Raw genomic sequence first — 19,168 nt, forward strand, 5'->3', positions numbered from 1 at the left:
CACAACATGACAAAGGGTGGCCTTTCGCGTTTTAACCCCCCCCCCCCCCCTCCCCCCCTCCCTGGGAGTGGAGGTAGATGTTGAGGTGTTCACCTTGTACCCCTGGATGTCACCGTTCTGGGTGTCCACAGGGGGCGGTTCCCATGTCACGTCCAGCTGGGTGGCAGTGGCTGATTGGATGGCCACGTTCTGGGGCGGGGCGGTTGGGACTGCGAGAGAGGGAGTCAGGAAACAGTCATTTGAGAAGAAAATGGAATGAGGGTAGAAAAGGCTATGTTGGTGTAGGCCGAGGGATACCCCACCCCCACCTCTAACTGGATTCAATCTTTGCTCGATGCCTGTCACACCTCATTGTGTGACATCCTGTTATGTAAGGTAGCGTGCTGATAAGTCTATATGCTAATTAGTAATGGGCAATATGTGGTTTAATTGGTTGGTCTCACAGATGATGGTTGGATGTAAAAGGAAATGTGGACCATTATTTTCTCTTTTCTTCATCTTGGCATCTTATCCCTCAGGCCTTGGCCATGAGGTCTGGCTTTTTTATCTCTGTTTCTCTCTCTCTCTTTCTAGCTCTCTCTCTGTGACTTGGCACTTGTAATGTGACTGGTAATAATGGCAGAGTAGCTAAGATTTGAAACCTTCATTTCATAACATGTTTGCCTTCTACTTGACTTAATTCATTTGCAAGCCAATTAAATAACCTCTTTCTTCAACTTTCCTTTGATTATTCTTGCACTAACTCAGCCCATAGTCGTGCTTCACAGTCAATCCTTTCTGTTGCAAATTTGAGAAAGACAAAAACTACGAGTGGAACCTGAAGGGACCCGTAAAATGAAGCAATCCTAAACATGTCAAAGCCTGATAATCCCCTTCGTCAAGGGAGGCCCGAAATTCTGAGTTGTCCCTTCCGATTCGTTGATAGAGAGGATGGGCGGAGCCTGCGGCGAGCAGCTTCTGCAACGTACCTGCCTCCCCCACGAACACTTCCTGCGGCGTGCTGCTGGGCCCCTCCCCCACTGCGTTGTACACGCTCATCCGGATCTCGTAGCGCTTGTGTTTGCTCAGGTCTGCCAGGACCACAACGGGAACAAAGGGACAACCTCACTAACAAACAACGGGTCGACAACGACAACAAACAAAGCCCTCGAGAGGAACAAACTGTTTAGTCCATTCTTTAATCATTTAAACGGCTGCAACGAATCAAAATGAAGCCATGGGTATAATCGAGGTCTTATGGTGAAGTGATGAAGAAATGTGCAGTGAAATATGTGGCCATCTGTTGTTGCATTGCTTATGAAAATAACTAGAGGTACGCCAGCCAGAGACAGATTTTGGCTCGAAGCAGGAAGTAAGAACAGTTCATATTAACATTCAGACAGCTGTTTCAAAACACTTTTTTTTCTAGCTGTGTCTGTGTCAGATCACTGTCAGAGAAGCCAAACAAAGATAATTTTGCTAATAAATTAACTAGATTGAATAAAAACGGTATTTTGGCAAAGCCTGATGTTTGATGTGCTACTAAAGCAACTGGGCTCACATGAGACCAGGCCAAACCCTGCCGTGTGTGTTTTGTACGTGTGTGGGAAGTCAGATGGCTGAGCTGTGAGGGAGTCGGGCTAGTAATCAAAAGGTTGCCGGATCGATTTCCTGCCAAATGTGTCCTTGGGTAAGGCACTTCACCCTACTTGCCTCGGGGGGAATGTCCCTGTACTTACTGTAAGTCGCTCTGGATAAGATGCTAAATGACTAAATGTACATTTACATACGTGTGTGTGTGTATGTGTGCGTGTATGTGCCTGGACTGATGTGAAGACTTACTGTCCAGTTCATAGTGGGTGAGAGAGGACTGGCTCAGGTTGCGTATGCTGTAAGGGGCTATGTAGCCAGGAGAGAGAGAGGGAGAGGGAGAGGGAGAGGGAGAGAATGAGAAACGGAGTTAGATATCACATAAAACATTCAGCCGCAAGACCCAATTTTGTGCATACCGTTTCAAGCCACCCCCCTGCCACAAGCTCTTAGACTTTCAAAGGAAACCAAAAGAATAAATACGCTGAGAGGAATCCCATCGCTCAGAGTTCTGCACAACGCCGACAGAGCTAATCACCAGAGAGAGAGGTCTTCTAAGTAAGTGGTGGTTAGTTTACTGTGAGTTTACTCACTGCTATGAGTGCATGCATATGTTTGTGTGTGTGCGTGTACGCGCGAGCGCTGATTTATGTGCGTGCGTGTGTACGTGTGTGTGTGTGTGTTCTGGTAGCGTGCACGTGTGTGTGTGTGTGTGTGGACTCACAGGTGAGCTCGGCCCAGGCTGCAGAGGGGGAGTTGACGGTGTGGACAGAGAAGCTTTTCAGCCGGTCGTACAGCAGCTCCCGGTACCGGATCCTGAAGCCCAGGAGGATCCCGTTGATCTTCTCCTCAGGGGGAGGCTAGGACACACACACACGCACACACACCGCTACTGGTGACTCACTCGGTCCACTTCACCTGCAGAACCAAGTCTAACTCATCAGTGTGTGTGTGTGTGTGTGTGTGGGGGGGGGGGGGGTCTGTGTGTGTGTGCCACAATCTGGAGCATGTACCTTTACTTCATCTCCAAGATAGGGGGACTTGTATCATCTAGATAAACACGCCTCCCTCCCTCCCCACGCACACAAGCACTCGAAGACGCACACACTGTGTGCAGTCGGACCCCACGCACCCTTGCTGAGCTGTGAGGAAACCCGCTCTCCTCAGCAGACTCCCTCAGAAAGCCCCGCTCGTAAAACAAGAGACAACAGCACCCGGAAGCAAGCGGAAAGAGCGCTTGTCTCTCAACAACGCCGGAATGACAGCGTACTTCAAAAAACACCCATGGAGGGTTACCTGGAGGGCCTCAAGTCTACCTTTATGGCCTGCTCATTCAAGTGTGAGGGGTGGTGGAGGAGGAGGCTGCCTGGGAGAATGTGGTTAAGTTTAGCCCCAGTCAGTCTCCTTCCCTCTAATTCTCAGACGGTGACCGACAGCTCCATGGATTTACAGCAGACAGAACCCGCCCCCATCCCCCTCCCCCCCACACACACACCCGGACCAATCACCCGGCCCCGAATATTACCTGCCAGCGAATCAGCACCGATGTGGTTGTGTGTGGCGTGACGGAGAGGATGGCGGGGGCCTCGTCAGGGGCTGGGGGAGAGAGGACACACACGGGAGTGTATCAGCTCGCTGTACCTGAAGACCAACACAACTCAGCCATGCTCCCTGGACCCTGCCTCACACCGTGGTGTTTCAGGGTCATAAATGTGTTTGCATCCAGGAACACTTAGCCCATTGGGAAACGTGTCAAAACATAGCAGTTGGAGTGATTAGCGTAGGGGAAAAGGTTCCAGCTCGTTAAATCCACTTGATCTACTTTGCCAGGGTGACTGTTGTAACCCTTGTGAAACCCCTGTATCGTGGCAACAGCAGATGGTGGAGATGACATCAGCTATTCTCTCTGTGCCACGGGCGTCCTCACCGAGGGCTGTAAGTTAACCTCCCTTGACATGCTATTCAGTGAGAGCTTGCCGCCCCAATGCTACCACAGTCTCAAAGAGCTTTCTTCATTCTGTCTAGAACATTCTGAATACTGTTGACCGTAATTGTGGTTGGGAGCAGTTTTAGGTGAGGAAACTGAACCCCAATCGTCTCACCATCCTGAAGTGTGGTGATGGCCTCGCTATCTTCACTGTAGTCACTGTCCCCGATGTCGTTGGTGGCCTTCACTCGGAACTGGTAGGAGGTGAAGGGCTTCAGTCTGGACATTAGACACACAGGATTAGAGTACACCGTTAACACCGTGCTAGCTAGTGTAATAGGTGGCTAACACCATACTAGCTAGTGTAATAGGTGACTAACACCATACTAGCTAGTGTAATAGGTGACTATCACCATACTAGCTAGTGTAATAGGTGGCTAACACCATACTAGCTAGTGTAATAGGTGGCTAACACCATACTAGCTAGTGTAATAGGTGGTTTTCTTGCTCGTGTGCTAGGTAGTGTGTACCTGTCCACTATGTAGGAGCTGGCCTCGTGGTTGACCGAGGCAGAGTGGACAGTCCAGTTGCTGTCGGGCAGCTCTCTCTGCTGGACCGTGTAGTAGCGCACCGGAGAGAGGCCATCGCTGCCCGGTTCCCACGACAACAGCACGCTGCGCGCCAACACGTCCTGTTGGGGGACTATGGGCTGGCTGGTGGGCTGGGGGCGTGCTGGGGGGGAGGGGTGGCGGGGGGGGGGGGGGCGGGGGCGAGAGGGTGGATTATGATCACATCTAGAGTCTACAGTATTCACAGGAAGCGGTCGTGTTTTCTTAAAAAGGTTGCTCAAGGCTCCATTAAATAAGCTGCAAATAACCGTGAAACACTGCTGCAGCACTGGGAACACTGTGACTCAGAGGACCCCGATGCGTTCTATCCATGACAGGATGATGAACACATTCAGCGGCTCTGCCTTCCTCGGAAAGCACCTGTGTTTACAACAAGAGCGTCTGGATACTCTACTCCCGCGTGGTGTCAACACAGACATGAGACAGATCTTATGACTGCCGGCTCTTCAGACCACAGCTGGTGCAACAGCAAGGACGCCGTACGCCTCTACTAATCAAAATATCTCGTCTCTCAAACATGTTTGGAATATATTGGGTCTCGCTGGTGTAAACGCGTGTCTCCATGGTTACCTCTCTTCTCCGTGGTGACCACCAGGGCCTCGGCCGCTTCGCCCCAGCCTTTGCGTGTCTGAGCCGTGATGCGGAACACGTAGACCGACTCTGGCTTCAGGGCCGTGACCGTGTACTGGCGCGCGCTGGGGTTCAGCACGTCCACCGTGGCCGTGTTGCTATTGGTGGAGTTGAGGCGGTACGTGATCTGATAGGCTGGAAAGAGAACCGGGCGTCAATCGATCCGAATCACCCCACGGAGGCGACACGTAGCATCGCTAAAGTAGCGCTAGCATCGCAGCTCATGCACGAGTCAGGACCAGTCGTTTCTGGGGGGGTCTGGCCACGTGGTGGTTTCCGAAGGGGTCGACGGTCAGGGAGACTCACCCAGGATGATGCCGTTGGGCTGGGAGGGCGACTGCCAGATGAGTCGCACAGAGGTGGTCCTCACCTCCGGGAACAGGATGCCCACGGGAGGGCCTGGCACTGTGGACACACAGAGACAAGGTCAGCCCCTCTACACGTCTACCACCTGACCTACCTTCCCTAGCTTTCCTCTGCACACCTTCTACTCAGCAATGTCAGAGGAGGGATACATGTATAGTTATAAGTACCGGAGCTTCAAATATCCGGCACTCATGGAATACCTATTGTCCAATGAAATGACTTGGTCGGAACTAACGGATGCATAAACGTAACACGTTTCTGTTCAGTAATGTTAAGATTTACACAGGACTGGAATTAGCTGATTTGGGGACACGAGTGGGTATCTTTTCAGACAGGCAGTGGCAGGGGCAGCCCTCACCATCATCCAGGGTCCTCTCCAGTATGGGCGGGGAGCTGGGCCGACCGTCTCCGATGCGTGTGAAGGCCAGCACCTGGATCTCATACAGGACGTACTTCCCCAGGCCGCCCAGCTGGACGCTGTGGCTGGCGTTCCCCTCCACCATCCAGAACAGCAGAGCCGACTCAGAGTCCTTCTCCTTATACACCACCTGGAAGGAGAGAGAGAGCGAGAGAGAGAGAGAGAGAGAGAGAGCGAGAGAGAGAGAGAGAGAGAGAGAGGATAGAGAGAGAAAGAGAGAGAAAGAGAGAGCGGATGGAGTATATGTAAAGAGTGGGCAAGTCAAATTCATGTGCTTACTTTGTTAAAAACAAGTAAATTGGCAGCCAGTGCAGTAAGTGAATTTCACTTGATAAGATTTCTTAACATAATGTGTTGTTTACTTCAGGTGAGTCACTGGATAAGCCATTTATACTGGAAACTAGATTTTAACCAAGATTGTCATGCTCAGATGTACAGAGAAGTTGGGTTATGGGCACTTTAAGACTTTTCTGTTATTTGCGGTGTCATTCGTTGTTCCTCCAGGGATTGTTGGTGCGGGGGGGGGGGGGGGTACACACCTTGTAGCCCAGGATCAGTCCATTACGGTCGGGCTCGGGGACCTCAAACCAGCGCACCAGGATGCTGCTGGAGGTGGTGGCGAAGGCGGAGACGTTGGTGGGGCCACTGGAGGGGACTGGGGAACCCGAGAGGGGCCAGAAAGGGGGAGCTGTAAACTTTTGCTACAATACCATTCTTTTTTTGCCATGCATTCCATGCAGTTTACAAGGCTCTTGTGTGTGTGTGTGTGTGTGTGTGTGTGGTGTGTTTGCATGTGTGCATGTGTGTAAAGATACACCCTGGTGAACCACTACGGCTAGAAGTCTAACCCAGGCTACGGCGTGGGCCACGAGAATGCTGGAGAGTTCTAGAAAGGGAGCTTGAGAAGCTCCCAGTCTTGGCACGGGGCCCTGGACATAATGCACTGATTCGGAAGAATTTGCTTGAGTGAGGGGAAAAAAAGTGCAGAGGAATTCCACATTCTGGCCCATGTGTTCCCAATTTCCTTCTCCCTCCTTCCCTCCACCGCCTCCACTCTCCTTCACTCCAAAAAACAGTACTGCAGTACAGTGGCCAGTCTGACCAAGAGAGGCTGGAGGAGGAGGAGGAGGAGGAGGAGGAGGAGGAGGAGGAGGAGGAGGAGGAGGAGGAGGAGGAGGAGGAGTAAAGGGGAAAATAAAAACAGAAGAGGAGGATAGAGAATAGGAGCGAACTCAGAAAAGAGGGAGCAGGAAGTGAGAAGGGGAAAGAAGACATAGCAAGAAAAAAGGGACAGAGAGGGTGAGGAAATGAGGCAGAAGGAACAGAAGAGTGTATAAGGCGCGGGAGGAAGGATCTTTTGCCCACACAGTCTGGATAGGATCCGTGTGTATGAGCCTGGCTAATGTAATCTTCGTGATTCAATAACCACGGCTTAATAATGTGGAGAGTCTTGCCAGTCATCTGAAGCCAGATGTCCTTCTATGAAATGACAGAATAGAGGTTTGCTATCTAGAAAACCCCCAGCCAGTGCACTAGGCAATGACGAACAGAGTGTGCTTCTAACACCATGCCCAAGAGCGGGAGTCTAAGTAGAAACCATCATCAGGCATTTTCTCTCACCGGATTCCCTGGTTCTTCCCCGGACAGGCTGGCTCCAGGGTCCCGCCCCGATGCCGTTGATGGCCTGGACCCGGACCTCGTACTCGGTCCACTCCTCCAGGTCCTCCATGGTGAACTCCCGCTCCAGGCGGTCAGCGATGCGCTGGGACAGGGGCCGGCCCCGGGAGCCGGTCTTGGAGTACTCCACCTTGTAGCCCACCAGCTCTGGGTTCCCATTGTACTCCCACTCTGGTAGAGGCTGGGGGGAGAGAGAGGGAGAGAGAGAGAGAGAGAGAGAGAGAGAGAGAGAGAGAGAGAGAGAGAGAGAGAGAGAGAGAGAGAGAGAGAGAGAGAGAGAGAGAGAGAGAGAGAGAGAGAGAGAGAGAGAGAGAGAGAGAGAGAGAGAGAGAGAGAGAGAGAGAGAGGGAGAGAGAGAGAGAGACAGAGAGAGAGAGAGAGAGAGAGAGATGGGGAGAGAAAGGGAGAGAGAGAGGGAGAGAGAGACTTCTTTATTTTTTATCATCTCAAAGAACTCTCCTCACATGCCTACACGCTTCCACAAGGTTCTCGAGTGCGACCCGGTACACCTACCACCCATCTGAGCCACAAGCTGGTCTCGCTGGCCGTGCGCAGGGTGACGTTGGCGGGCGCCATGTCAGGGGGGGCCTGCAAGGTCTGGATCTTTCTGGAGGGCTGGCTGGGGGGGCTGGTCCCAACGATGTTCACCTGGCGCATTCTGAACCTGGAGCCACGACACAAATAAAGCGATCAAATCCTAAAGATGGTCCATAAGCACTGGAGACCAGACTGTAGATTTCCATTAGGAGTATGGAGGTCGTGGGTTGTGTACTGAATGCCAACCTGTAGAAGGTGTATGGGTTGAGACCTGGGACCTCTAAGGACCGTGCGTCAGGCTCATTGGGCACCTGGTGGACCATAACCCAGTCCTCATTCTCTCCAACCACACCCACCTACGACAGGACAACACACAGTGGATGAACTTTACTGACTACAGGTTTCACCCCAGGGGGACTAGACCGCTGAAATGCAGGCCCAGGAAGGGGTTCTGTTTTCCGGTGCTGAAAGCCCCGCGTTACCTGGGCCTCCACTTGCCAGCGAGAGATGGAGGTCTTGCCGTCGTACCCGGGCTTGAATTGGAGAGTGACGGAGCGGGGTCCGATGTTGGAGATGGCCATGTTGGTGGGAGGACCCGGCAACTCTGCAAGGAGAGAGACAGAGAGAGAGAGAGAGAGAGAGAGAGAGAGAGCGAGAGCAAGAGCAAGAGCAAGAGAGAGAGAGCAAGAGCAAGAGAGAAGATTGAAGAAGATTGAAAGAAAGAAAGAAAGAAAGAAAGAAAGAAAGAAAGAAAGAAAGAAAGAAAGAAAGAAAGAGAGGAAAAAGGGAACAAGTCAGTGAGGCAGACACCTGTGCCACGTTTCTAGGAGTGATTTTAATTCTGTGCCACAGTGCCCTCTTGTGGCCTGAAAAAAAGGTGCCTCGCTTAAAATGTGTTTGTATGCATTTGGGGTAGCCTCTTCCTTGACTGTCTGATATCACTTTAAGCAGACAACCGAAGCAGTTGATTGGGAGGATTAGACGTTGGGAAATCGCTTTTCACAAATGCCATTAGGTTTTCTCTATAAGTGTAAGATCCAATATGCCATCGCTCTGTTTGGACAACAGTTTTCTAAACTGTTGATTTTCTTGAACGCCCACAGGGAATATAGCAAGACTCAAAAACAAGGTGAGAGGATTTTGTTTATTAGTTGGTATTGATTCCCTCCCACCCCTTCTTCCTCCTTCCTCCTCTCCCCCCTCCCTTTCTCTCTCTCTCTCTCTCTCTCTCTCTCTCTTCCCATTCTCTCTCTTTCTCCACCCACCCTCGACCCTTCCTCTCCCTCACACAAGTGTTGTTTGGTGCAATGAACATGACTAATAGCATTGCTAGCACACAGGTCTTTCATCAGTCACCTGGATATATTCTCTCATTCCAACCCCTCCCCCCCCCACCCCCACCACCACCACCACCCCTGTCCCATCTATAAATCCTATTTATGGCGATGGCCATGAACAGCAACCTGCATCGGTGCCGGCCGGAGAGTCAAACAATCACACACAGGGAAGCCGTTAGCAGACAGGCCCTGCTCTGGAAAGGGGTTGAGAGTGAGGCCATTCACTCCTAATGAAAAGAACAGACAATATATCAAGGGCCATAACATCAGCAGAGCTAAATCACGGGGTGTGAATACGTAACAAAAGCCAACAGAACGTTCTCTCGAGTCAAGCCTCGGCCACATAACCAGTCGTTATACGGCGAGTTAATCGCGACTCAGAAAACTCTAAGTGTTGCTCTCTGGCTGCGCCTCAGTGCACCGGAATTTTCTACAGCATTTCTCAAAGACATAGCGTGGCGATGAAAGTGCCGAGGCAATAGTCATTGACTGGAGGTATTGTATTTCTATTATACTCCGTATTGCCTTTTAATACGAAGTCGTAAACTGGAATTACCCTAAATGGTCTCAGTGGGATATTATTTCTGGCTGTGGGACGGGAATGGATTAGAATCTGCTTCTTGGTGTGTTAAAGGGCTCGAATAGTCTGGGGTGTGCTTCTTCATGGATCTGTTCCAGTCAGTGTTGGACGAGGTGGAGATACAGGTGGTGATGGATGGAGGCGGTTGAGGTGAACGTGGCCGTGGAGACGCATGTAGGGGTGGTCGTGGACGGAGGCAGTGGAAGGGGGTGGACGGTGGACGTGGATGGAGGCCGTGTTAATGTCGGTGGAGGGGGTGGATGAGAGGGTGCGGGTGGAGGTGTCTGCGGCCCCTCACCGGGTGGGACTCCCGATGAGATGGTGGAGGAGGACAACTGGCCCTGGCCCTTGGAGGTCATGCCGGCCACCTCGATGGTGTAGGTGGTGAGGGCGGTGAGGCCCGTGACCCGGTACTCCAGCGTGACGTTGGGGAGGTAGTGGGTGACCCGAGTGTTGGTGCGGTTGAACTCTTCCCAGGAGATACGGTAACCTGAAGAGCAGGAAGTGAGAGAGAGAGAGAGAGAGAGAGAGAGAGAGAGAGAGAGAGAGAGAGAGAGAGAGAGAGAGAGAGAGAGAGAGAGAGAGAGTGAAGCTTGGCACATGGAAGCCCTCATCCTGTGTCAGGGGCTTGCACAGCGACACAGGGGTTGCTGAGGGGCGGCGTGCAGAGGGAGGGCGGTACCTGTCAGGACGCCGTTCTTCTCGTGCGGCTCCCTCCAGCTGACCTTCAGCGAGGTGTCCAGGATGTCAGTGAAGCTCAGGTGGCCCACGGCTCCAGGGGCTGAAGTGAGCAGGGCCACAATCCATCATTCAATGGATGAATCGATCAAGTCGATCGATGCCATCCACGTTTACACATGCATGAACGAATGTGAATAATAGATGTTTACTATGTATGTCCGATCTTGATGACAATGCTGTTGGTGCCAATTAGAGCTCATATTCAAATTTCCCTTTGAAGATATCAACCTAATTATGTTTATACGGACAGAATGCAAAAACGTACTTCTTGATTGGAACATCTGTTACATTAGGATGTGTATCACTGAGACTGTGTGTGTGTGTGCGTGTGTGTTTAGGTGTCTGTGTCTGTCAGTGTGTTTTAGGGTAGCTTCTCTGTGCCTGATTCATGTGTACATGTCTGATTTTGTGTGCTTGGGAGGGCGTGTGTGGCTGCATGTGTGATCTGTGTGCTTGACAGCGTGTGTGTGTGTGTGTCTGTGTGCGTGTGCTTGTGTGTGTGTGTGTGTGTGTGTGTCTAACTCACTGTCCTCATGTGTCCTTAGGCCCTTGGCAGGGCTGTGAGGCCCATCTCCAGGGGTGGTGAAGCACAGCACTGAGGTCAAGTACTCTGTGAACTTCTTCAGTCCCATCACATAGCCCACATGCACGCTGTCTTGGAAATTAGGGCGCGCCGTTACCAGGGTGACCTCATCCTCATGTCCCGGCTCCCATGCCAAGAGCTAAAACAAAAAAAAAAAACATTTAAAAAAAAAAAACAAAGAGACAGGAAAACAGGATGAAGAAAAATGTTAAAAATGGACTTGTACTACTCAAAAAAATAGACTTGTAATAAGTGTGGTTGACAGTGAACCTACTCTAGTCATTTGGCATCCTGTGTAATAACCTAGAAGGGTCCATGAGAAACAGCTGAGTGTATGTGTGTGTGTGTGTGTGTGTGTGTGTGTGTGTAAGATGGAATGACTCCAGGACAGAGGAGTGGGCTGGGGTGCAGAACTCTTATTAGGGGACCTGAAGGACACTGAGTGGACCACGGCGAGCCAAAAGAAGGAGCAGCCAATTCGATGTTCAGGATAATTGGTCCCCTTGGCAGAACCATGAAGAGTGTTTCTATACTGGTGTTCAGGCAGAGAGTTGGATCTTTGGGAACGTCTGGGTAACATCCATTTTCTCTCACGCTCTTTCCCTGTTTCGCTCACCCCTGCCCCCTTCTATCTGTCTCTCCATCTGCTCTCTCCCTTCTCTCAGCTTCTATCATAGATGGAATGTTGTTGGGTTGAGCACACTGGGATCTCAGGCTCATTGAAACCCACTCAGACTTACAGGTACAGTAACAGGCTCTCTCTCTCTTCCTGTTTCCCTCCCTCCCCCCCCTCTCTCTCTCTCTCTCTCTCTCTCTCTCTCTCTCTCTCTCTGTTTCCCTCCCCCTTCTCACTCTCTGTCTCTTCATGTTTCCCTCACAGGTTCTCTTCCGGTTTCGCTCATCCCTGCCCCCTTCTATCTGTCTCTCCATCTGCTCTCTCTCTCTCTCTCTCTCTCTCTCTCTCTCTCTCTCTCTCTCTCTCTCTCTCTCTCTCAGCTTCTATCATAGATGGAATCATGTTGGGTTGAGCACACTGGGATCTCAGGCTCATTCAAACCCACTCAGACTTAGAGGTACAGTAACAGGCTCTCTCTCTCTTCCTGTTCCCCCCCCCCTCTCTCTCTCTCTCTCTCTCTCTCTCTCTCTCTCTCACCGTCTTGCTTTCTCTATCACCCCATGCTTCTTTCCCTTTCTCTCCATGTCTTTCTCCCGCCCGCCCTATGTCTCCCTGGCTCTTTCTCTCGCTCACCGTGGGCGTCCTCGGCCTGGGTTTACATGACAAGCGGGCGTACAGAGTCACCTGAGTCATACCTCTTTGAGAATCCAGATATCATCTTTGAACTCACCGTAGCTCGGGGTAGGAACCAACACTTGACATCATTCCTTCCATAAATAGCGAAAAGGAAAGTGGATCTATATTCCTGAGAGCCAGGCGCCGAAACCCCTTTTAGACAGCTGCATCCATCACACACACACCCACACACACACCCCTACCACACACACACCCCTACCACACCCACAGATGAATGAGAGGTAAAGCCTAAAACAAGATTCCCCGAGATTGCCGGAGGGGATCGACATAGGGTCTCAACCCCTGGAGACAAGGGATGGATGAGGCCCGACACACGGGGAGACAGAGGGCCGGGGCGGGATGGACCACGCCAGGCCAGGGCGCCATATCTCAGCGAGGCTGGAAACGGCCCACACGAACACTCGCCCTCTCCAGGCACTCCAGTCCCCCACCACCACCCTTCCCCTCCCAGCATCTCTCGCCCGACAACCCCAGCCTCTCACCTTGTAGCCCTGGTTGATGCCGTTGATGAACTGGGGATTGGGGGCGGCCCAGGTGAAACGGATGGTCGTGGAGTTGACGGCCTCCGCCTGCACGTTGCCGGGGGCGATGGTGGGCACTGAGGGGGCGAGGGAGGGACAGGTGAGAAAGAGAAGATGAACGAAAAAAAAAAAAGGGGGAGAGGGAATGGTGTGAGCTTGTAGAGAGGGCAGGCCGGGGCTCTTTCCGAGGTGTCGAGAGGAGTCAGTTCCCCCGTGGAGCTGGTGGTGACTGGGTCGTTCTGGTTCAGGGAGGTCTGGACATCTTTTCTTCACATTGCGAGGTGTTTCTGCTAGAATCCTCGAGAGCAGAGTGGAGGCCTTCCACACAGCAGTCCACAGAACTCTCCGAAAATACCAGTAAACAACCAGTGCTCAGCACTGTACAATCGCCTCAAGATATGAAATTCCCACCCAATGTAAATGTCTAAACATACATACTTTGAGCTGGGATTATTTGAGACATAATAGAAGACATGTAACCCTTCAACATTGACAATTCTGTCGCAGAGCCCTACTGAAACGTACTCATTTGAGTCCGTGGGAGTGACAAGCCCGAGGACCAATGAGAAAGCGGCGTGTGAGCTCACCTCCCTGCAGCGTCCACTCGGTGACCTTGTGGCTGAAGGTGCCCAGCCCCGCGGCGTTGTAGGCCGCCACCTCGATCTCGTAGTTGGTCCAGATGATGAGCTCCTCCAGGAGGAGGTGGGTCACGTCGGGGTTGGAGATGTTCTTGGTCTGGTAGTCCACAGGCAGGCCCGTCAGGCGGTACCTGCGACAAGCACGAGACGGTTTGGCGAGCGGTTCAGGGTCAGGCCAGGCCCGGGTCATCGAGCGAGGGTGGCGCTTTTTCACTGTGCGGCCCCCATAGGGACAGGAGAGGACTCTTGTCTGTGAGCAGCGCTGCGATTTCTCCTGGCGAAACGCCCTGGCGCGTTCGCTCAAGCTTCACACGAGCTGCAGTACAGTTTGCGCAGCAGCAGGGGGAGACAAAGCGCCGGAGCACAGCTCTCAAAGCAGACGCATGACCACATCGGCACACACATTCGAGCGCACGCACACTCCTTAAGCCGTGAGAGACAAAGTAATTAAAACATGCACAGTAACTGCTAATGAACTCAAATGGCTCATCGCGACGGCGTCTCGTTAGCGGTCGCCGCGCAAATGACTCAAAAGCCCCTTTTTTTCCCTCTATTACGCCAAGGGTGGTCCTGGGGGAGGAGTAAGGGGGTGGGGGGGGGGGTCGTACCGGACACAGTAGCCTCGGAGGACGCCGTTCTGGTGGCTCTCAGGGGGGGGCTGCCACTGGATCATGATGGACTGGTTGGTGCGTCCGCTGGCGATCACGTTCTGGGGGGGGGCGCTGGGGGGCTCCTCCGGGAGAGACACCCTGCGGGGGGGGGGGGGGGAAGAGGGAGGACGAGGAGGTCAGGAAGGCCAGGGACAGACGGAGGGAGGGGGTTAACCCACGGAGCTCATTGAGACAGTGCAGTGGAACAGACAGACGTGGAACAGACAACCTCCTCCCACCTGCAGGCTTGGTTGTTTTTTAATCCACGCTCTCGCTCTCGCTCTCTCTCTCTCTCTCTCTCTCTGTCTTTGTCTCTCTCTCTCTCTCTCTCTCTCTCTCTCTCTCTCTCTCTGTCTCTGTCTTTGTCTCTCTCTCTCTCTCTCTCTCTCTCTCTGTTTCTCTTTATCTTTCCCCTCTCTTTCCTTTTATCTTTCCCTCTCTTTCTTTTTATCTTTCCCTCTCTTTCTTTCTATCTTTCCATCGCTTTCTATCTCTATCTCTCTTTCTTCCTTTGTGTGTCTCTCTCCCCTTTCCTCTCCATCAATCTCTCTCTCCCAGCTTGTCTGACGGTGTTTTCCCTGTCTTGTTTGAAAGGTGTCGTCGGCGCGAGGCTTTTCGGTAGCGTTGGAATCCGACCTGTCGTCCGGTAATGCAGGGTGCACGGGGACGGACTAACACCGCCCAGCTGCGCTGAGCCTCCCAGCATCAACTCAAGCACATCAGCCCCTGTATTCTTATCCTGTCAGGAGTCCTGGGAGAGACACGACAGATGATGCGCTGGGGAGAAGGCTGGGTTGGAGGGTGAGTGGGTGGGGATAAAGGTAGGCTGGATTGAGTAGTTTTGAGGGTGGGTGTTGGGGGGTGGGGGAGAAGGGATGTGTGTGTGTGTGGAGGGGGGTGTTGAACGGCTGCCATTTAGGATCAAAAAGCATTAAAGTGACTGGCTGCGGATCCCCTGCTGAGAGAGATGGGGGCCCTGCCCCCCCCACTGAACCCCCAGCTCCTCCCCCAACCCCTGCAGCTTCCCTGGGGTGGCGGGGGTTGACGGGATGAGCCGGCGTGGCACGGCGTGGCGGGGAGGGGCGGGGACAGCGATGAGGGAAGGCCTGGAGCCCGAGGAGAATCTTCACTGACTCCTCAGACACACGGACCCTTGTGCGAGACTGTAAGTGTATAATTGTTGTGTATGCTCGTGTGCGTGCGTGTGTTTACAAGTGCCCCTTCCTGATCCCACACGCAGATAAACACACTTTAGACATTCACAATGGGACTACAGATTACACGCCGGTTGTCAAGGGGGGGGGGGGGGGGGGGTCTTGCTGGTGGTACCGTTCCGTCTCCTTGCTGAACTGGCCCTTGCCCACGTCGTTGACGGCACACAGGCGGAACTGGTAGGAGCGAGCCGGGATGAGACCGCTGACCGTCACAGCTGTGGACTCTGGGTCGATGTACGCCAGCAGAATAGCCCAGGGAGCGTCTGGGACAGAGAGGGAGGGAGGGAGAGAAAGAGAGAGATCAAAAGGGAGGGAGGGAGAGATAGAGAGGGTAGGAGAAAAATTGAGAGAGAGAGAGAGAGAGAGAGAGAGGAAGAGAGAGTTTTGAGGGAGTTCGAGAGCGGAACAGCCTCGCTCTCACCTCGCCTCAGGCGCCACACGCAAACGCGCGGACGCGCGCGGGCAGCTACTCACTGTTCTCGGAGACCTCCAGGATGTAGCGTATGAGGGGGCTGTTGCCGTCGAAGGGCTGGGCCCAGGTCAGGTTGATGGCCCTCTTCTCCGTGGAGCTCAGCCTGGCTGAGGGGTTCTCTGGTGCGTGAGGCAGCTGCCTGGAGGACCAGGGCAGAGACAGGGTCAGACAGACAGGTGGGCGGTCGGTCGGTCAGGCCAATTAGACAATCAGTCAGTCAGCAAGACAGCCAGTTAGTCAGTCAGGTCAATAACACAATCCGTCAGTCAGCCAGTTAGCCAGTCCGGCCGTCGGTCCATCAGACAGTCAGTCGGTAAGAGTATAATTTAGTGGAGAGAGATGGTAGGATATGAAAAGCGAGGCAGGGCGGAGCGGGGGAGAGGCACAGGGGGGGGGGGGGTGAGGGAGGGAGTGAGAGAGGTGTCCGGGGACCTCGCACTAAACCACCTGGGGCGAGAATGAGCAGCCAGAAGGACAGGAACACGTGTGACATCCTGGTGAAAATGAGTCGGCGACGCAGACAGCGGAGGTGTGGAGATAGGTGAGGACATCGACCCCCGAGAGAGAGAGAGAGAGAGAGAGAGAGACGAAGGGAGAGATAGAGAGACGGGGGGAGAGATAGAAAGACGGAGGGAGAGAGAGAGAGAGAGAGAGAGAGTGAGAGAGAGAGAGAGGGGAGGTGGGCGGAAGTGGGGGGAAAGAGAGATTGATGGAGAGCAAAAGGGAGTGAGACACACAAAGAAAGAAACTGAAAGAAAGAAAGGAGAGGGAGACAGAGAGAGACAGAAAGAAAGACAGACGGAGAGAGAAACGGAGGGGGAGAGAGCGGAGGAAAGACAGAGGAGGAAAGACATAGACATAGCGGGAGAGACCGAGCGAGGGCATGAGCATGTCTGGGAGAGATACCGACACACACACACACACACACACACACACACACACACACAGACAGACAGGCCTGCTTTCAGAGTGACAGAAGGGACAGAAGACGAAGAGGAGGAGGTGACGTGTCGTACCTGACCCGCAGGTGGGCGCTGCGGGAGTCGTTGCCCCCCACTGAGGTCACCCTGCAGGTGTAGGTGCCGATGTCTCCGGACCACGTCTGGGAGATGTGCAGGGTGCCATCGGCCTCCAGACGGATCCGAGGGATGGACTGAGCGTTGACGACGGCGCCCTCCTTCTCCCACACGTACCTGACCGGGGGACAAGGCAGAGAAGCGGCCACTTGACGACACTTTTTGACACTCCAGAACGCCTGACGGCAAAGGGAAGGGGACCGTCAACTTGCTCGATCGCCCCCGGAAGGTGTGACAGACAGACTCTGTTCATGCGCGACAGATGCTATGGGTGTGCGTCATCTTCACCTGCTCTGACATGATATGTTCGGCGAACATGGTGCATGCACATGTAACACCTTGGGTAACAGGTGTGTCTGGGCCTGAGTCATTTGGCAAGGCTGGACAGAAAGAATTCTGTCAGAGTTCTCATCAGACCTGAGGCCCGGTTGAAACACCTCTCAAATGAGCAGCACACAGGAACAGGACCACACACACACAAGCATACGCACACACACACACACACCCACGCCCACACTCACACTGGGGCTGTCATCAGCTTGAAAAGAGGCAGAATGAACTATTTTAATGGACTGGTGACTCCAAATGCCAATTTACTGGATCAGAGCAGTAGGCATGATGGCTGGGAGGGAACATTCATGGGTCAGTCAGTGGAGAGGCCAGGTGGGGATGTGGGGCGGCGGGGAAGGGGCAACCTCGTGTCGAAACATACAGTGTTCGGAGACCATGCGTTCCAAGAAAAATCAGTCCGAATTTTTTTTTTCGCCCATGTGTTTGCGGGTGTTGTGTGTGTGTGTGTGTGAGTCATACCTGATGGTGACACTGGGGTCATGGGTCACCCCACAAGTCAGCGTTGCCTTGGTTCCCTTGATGACACTTTGGTCCTGGGGGGGGCTGGTGATGCGGGTGCGGGCTGGGGGGCACAGAGAGAGGACACACCGACAAGTCTGGTGACCTGGACTAACATCTACCCATGTGTTTCACTCGAACAAGGAATCCAAGTGGGTGAGATTTTCCCAGAGAGTAAACAAAGGAAGCCAATACAGTCTTCTGCTCCACACTGCCAAGCTACCTGAGTCAATCGAAACAGAGCAATATCTTTGGCCAGCTGCTTGGGTCTTTTGTTGGCATGCTGACAATGTCTTACACACAGACACACACACACACGTTGACTCGTATACACATCCCACGCACACACATGACACACACATGCACAAACCCACGCACACCTCCACCCATACACCACGTTGCATACATGCGACACACACCGACACAGAGACTGTACACAAACACATCACCGAGATGCACATGACACGCATACGTTGGACACCCATCCATACATACACCCATACATACATACATACATACATACATACATACACACACACACATACAGACATACATACATAAATGGACCTATTTACAGTATACATGACGTAAAACACACACACAAACACACACACACACACTGACCCCAGACCACCAGGTCGGCGGCGGCCTCGTCGATCCCCCTGGAGTTGCTGGCCATGCAGGTGTAGGTGCCTGCGTCTGAGATGTGAGAGGGAGAGATGAGCAGGCTGCCAGACTCCAGCAGGGTGAACCTGGGGAGCTGGACCGAGCCACTGGCCAGGACACGCTCACCTGGACACACACACACACACACACACACAGAGGCAGGTCTGTTAACAAAGTCTGTTCACGGGAGATACCGCATGCCGTTTCGAATGACAATCGATGCATTGATATGCAGTGTGGTGGATGACATGCTGTTTGTGCATGGCTGGGGCTGTCCCCGTATGTCTGTGTGTGTGTGTGTGTGTGTCTGTGTGTGTGTGTGTGTGTGAGAGAGTGACCTTTCTGCCAGGTGATGGCTGGTCTGGGGGCACCAGAAGTCTCACAGTGCAGGATGACTGACATGCCGTCAATCACGGTGCTGTCTGCCGGCCCCGCTGTGATGTTGGGGGCGATGCCTGAGGGGAGACACACACACACACACACACAGACACACACACACACACACACAGAGAGAGAGAGACTGATGAGAGAGAGGTTCATGACAGAGAACATATTCACGGTGAACATAACTCTGCAGTCTGTCATGCTGGCCGGCAGTTGGCCAGCCTGGGAGAGGATCCTGTGTTCTCCTCTCTTCCTGTTCACCTCAGCTCCCATCAGGGGTTCAAGCAGACCCTCTCTCTGGCTGCCTGTTTAGTGGAGGCTTTGTAGCCGTAATGCTGTGAGGATTAGCACGACTGTCACCTCGGAGCCAATGCCGGCTGCGGCCTCTTTAC

General features: G+C 53.1%; 1 protein-coding gene across 1 annotated transcript in view; it reads right to left on the reverse strand.

Annotated features, from left to right (window-relative positions):
- Positions 1–19,168, reverse strand: part of sdk2b (sidekick cell adhesion molecule 2b) — a 63,899-nt gene that overhangs the window by 15,029 nt on the left and 29,702 nt on the right. The window contains exons 9-35 of the mRNA XM_084670095.1: positions 18,731–18,847; positions 18,351–18,518; positions 17,688–17,790; positions 16,818–16,994; positions 15,804–15,940; positions 15,445–15,592; positions 14,074–14,214; positions 13,415–13,596; positions 12,789–12,904; positions 10,938–11,133; positions 10,353–10,451; positions 9,969–10,160; positions 8,236–8,357; positions 8,000–8,109; positions 7,730–7,880; positions 7,160–7,397; positions 6,079–6,194; positions 5,480–5,669; positions 5,062–5,160; positions 4,696–4,890; positions 4,027–4,228; positions 3,672–3,775; positions 3,095–3,165; positions 2,294–2,429; positions 1,822–1,878; positions 969–1,070; positions 94–209 (exon numbers count right to left, since the gene is read on the reverse strand). Of these exons, the coding sequence (XP_084526221.1) occupies positions 94–209; positions 969–1,070; positions 1,822–1,878; positions 2,294–2,429; positions 3,095–3,165; positions 3,672–3,775; positions 4,027–4,228; positions 4,696–4,890; positions 5,062–5,160; positions 5,480–5,669; positions 6,079–6,194; positions 7,160–7,397; positions 7,730–7,880; positions 8,000–8,109; positions 8,236–8,357; positions 9,969–10,160; positions 10,353–10,451; positions 10,938–11,133; positions 12,789–12,904; positions 13,415–13,596; positions 14,074–14,214; positions 15,445–15,592; positions 15,804–15,940; positions 16,818–16,994; positions 17,688–17,790; positions 18,351–18,518; positions 18,731–18,847 (3,785 nt within the window). The remainder of the gene's footprint in view (positions 1–93; positions 210–968; positions 1,071–1,821; positions 1,879–2,293; positions 2,430–3,094; positions 3,166–3,671; positions 3,776–4,026; positions 4,229–4,695; positions 4,891–5,061; positions 5,161–5,479; positions 5,670–6,078; positions 6,195–7,159; positions 7,398–7,729; positions 7,881–7,999; positions 8,110–8,235; positions 8,358–9,968; positions 10,161–10,352; positions 10,452–10,937; positions 11,134–12,788; positions 12,905–13,414; positions 13,597–14,073; positions 14,215–15,444; positions 15,593–15,803; positions 15,941–16,817; positions 16,995–17,687; positions 17,791–18,350; positions 18,519–18,730; positions 18,848–19,168) is intronic.

Source organism: Hypomesus nipponensis, chromosome 13 (genome assembly GCF_054491055.1).
Source record: "Hypomesus nipponensis isolate SF chromosome 13, ASM5449105v1, whole genome shotgun sequence".
Taxonomy (NCBI): Eukaryota; Metazoa; Chordata; class Actinopteri; order Osmeriformes; family Osmeridae; genus Hypomesus; species Hypomesus nipponensis.